The sequence below is a fragment of the Perissodus microlepis genome, chromosome 2 (assembly GCF_051167445.1).
Source record: "Perissodus microlepis isolate ML-2025 ecotype Zambia chromosome 2, ASM5116744v1, whole genome shotgun sequence".
NCBI classification, from domain to species: Eukaryota; Metazoa; Chordata; class Actinopteri; order Cichliformes; family Cichlidae; genus Perissodus; species Perissodus microlepis.
This window is the reverse complement of record NC_140462.1, coordinates 6,389,799-6,392,399: the sequence shown is the minus strand read 5'-3', so window position 1 is coordinate 6,392,399 and position 2,601 is coordinate 6,389,799. Positions and strand designations below refer to the sequence as shown.

Sequence of the window (2,601 nt, the reverse complement as noted above, 5' to 3'; positions counted from 1 at the left end):
GTAGAGCTCACAGTGCATTCAGAGGAGGGGAAGGAAATCAGCGAGGGAAATGTTATTTTTGTGTAATTGCAGTTGAAATATGTTATATTTTGCACTGACCTTAACATTTCTGTAGAAGAAAGCATATGAGGTGTGTTAAACGAGATGAGAAGAAAAGAGCCTCTTCCTGCATGTGTGGTAAACAAAAGGAGGCCACTGAATTTCAGAAGCAGATGGGCCACCAAACAAAGAACTAAAACACAATTTGGGTACGAACAGAAGACCACATCAAAAGAAGCAGACAACTGCATTAAAGTAACCGCACCAGGTTACCAATTCTAGCTTGTGTTGTATGCAGGTCACAAATAAAGACAGCAAACAAGGGGGCGCGCTAAGGATCTCAATTTAATATCATATACATAAAATATTAACTAATGAAAATGAAGATATGTAACATCAAGTATGTGACTCTAAAACTATTACAAATAAATATGTGTGACTTGAGTATTCGATGATTTAAAGGTGCAGTGAAATATCCCTGCATGTTGAAGGGTAACAAGTGAAAAACACTTTAGTCGTTCAGGAGAGAGAAAAAGGGCAGAAAAGACAAACTGAAAATCTGAACAATATGTATTCTGGTATTATGTTTGCAAAGAGGGACCTTCGGGATGCTGTATCCTTCCATAGTCTTTTGCAAATAGCAGAACACTTGTAAATCCTTCTTAAGACAAACAATGAAGCTTAAAGTCCACTTCAGGTCACATGCAAACAAGTTTTGCATAAGGTGCATGATTTAATGATACACTCTTGTCATCCCTTTTTAGCACAATCTGTCTGTATATTTCTTTTTCGTCTCAGGAGAGGTGGAAAAGGCTGTAGCCGACCTGTGAGGCGTACATAGCCAGATGTGCAGCAGGGAGAACAGGGGTGCGGCCGTATGAGTAGCCCAGTCCATAGAGCCCTGCCGAACCAGCGTGCAGGGGAAAACCCAAGGATGAGTATCCTGGGTAGAAGACAGCTTTGGAGCCTACACCAGCTGCTAGTTTGAGTTTCTCTACTTCAGCCTCCTGAAGCCTCTTGGCTTTGGCCCGTCGATTCTGAAACCAGATCTTGACTTGGGTCTCGGACAGGGACAGTGAGGAGGAGAACTCGGCCCGCTCGGCGATGGACAGGTACTGCTTCTGACGAAATTTCCTCTCCAGGGCCAGAAGCTGCATTGTGGTAAAGGGAGTACGAGGCTTACGGTTGGTTTTGTGCTTCCTCAATGAGCAGACTGCCGGACTAAGCTGCCCTACAGGATATATGGAAAACATGAAACTAAATCAGCTGTCAAAGCTGGACAAACAGACTTTTAATTCTTTCCTTTTCAGTGGTTTAAAACCAAATGACTAAACAGGAAAAGTAATGATCAGAAAATTAATGGACAGCAATACTGATGGAAAAGCCACGCTTCTCCTGTATCCTGCTTCTTAGAGTATTTACTACTATCTAAAATTGTACATAATGCAAGATGATTATCTTTAAACAATGTGAAACTGGTGAGTAGAAAAATCATTATACAAAATTCTTAAAAACAAATCAATATATTTCTCTTTTTATTACTCCTTCTTGTTCTGTCAAAAATGTTTGATTTGTCTATTGATTCAGTATTAATTATGCATAAAAACTTTTTCTTAAAATTATGAACTTGAAGCCAGCTGTGGGACCTCCAACCTTACACATTTGCATTACAAAAGCTTAAACTGGATGACTTAGAGTACTCGAAGACCCTGATTTAAAAAAAAAAAAAGCCCTGATTCAAAACTGAACCACTAACTAGTAATAAAACCGGATTGAACAATGACTTACGTGGGGGAGTAGACATCTTAATGGAGCTGGATATCCAAGAGGGAAATTCCTGTTGTTCCAGTGGCTCTGATTTAATAGATATTAAGTTTTGGGTGCACTCATCTGTCTGCTGCGCCTCATCCTCCTTCAAATCATAATTTCCCTTTTCTTTGCTGGTCACAGCCAGCGGCCTCGTCTCCGTCATGAGAGCTTCAACGCTGAAGGGAAGACAGGATGTTTGTGCCATGCGCCCGAGCTTCAGCTGCGTTAATCCTGCATCCTCTTCTGTGGAAAACTCATTTCTTGAGTCCCCAGACGCAGACATTTTTTCTTCTCTTTCTTTTCAGTATTAGAATTTAAGTACAATCCATAAGACACTTTTCTGGTCCCAGAATGAGACCGGTCAGAGAGGAATCTGGAGTAGCTTCTCTTAAGCTGTCACAAAGCTGACAGAGTTAGTGCTGGAAAAAGTCTGGCGTGCATTTGGGACTTTCAGCCAATGATGAGTCTTGATCCCAGGGTTTGGGGGAAGACTTGTGATTGGACGTTTTGTTTAGGGCACTCTGCCACACCCCTAACCAGACAGCAGGTCAGCTTCGCATCAGCCTCATTTAGCAGTAATTACCATGGTGGAAGATTGTTTCCTGGCTGTATTTCTTTCACTCTGCAAACTGCATACCCTTAGTTAACATTGAAAATGCTTGCACATAGTCATGCTTGATGTCTTGAATTAATGCAGAATCATTTTAAATGAGACAGAGGCCGAATACAAAACCTTACTAATATATGTAAATC

At 41.0% G+C, this 2,601-nt stretch overlaps 1 protein-coding gene across 1 annotated transcript; it reads right to left on the bottom strand.

Moving 5' to 3' along the window:
* Positions 1-371: 371 nt before the first annotated feature.
* Positions 372-2,271, bottom strand: LOC146392136 (homeobox protein MSX-2-like). Its single transcript, XM_084938644.1, has 2 exons — positions 1,828-2,271; positions 372-1,270 (listed from the first exon to the last, which is right to left on the bottom strand). Exons 1-2 carry the CDS (start codon positions 2,129-2,131, stop codon positions 834-836), a joined length of 741 nt encoding a protein of 246 aa, XP_084794770.1. The 5' UTR covers positions 2,132-2,271; the 3' UTR covers positions 372-833.
* Between the last annotated feature and the right edge of the window lie 330 nt (positions 2,272-2,601).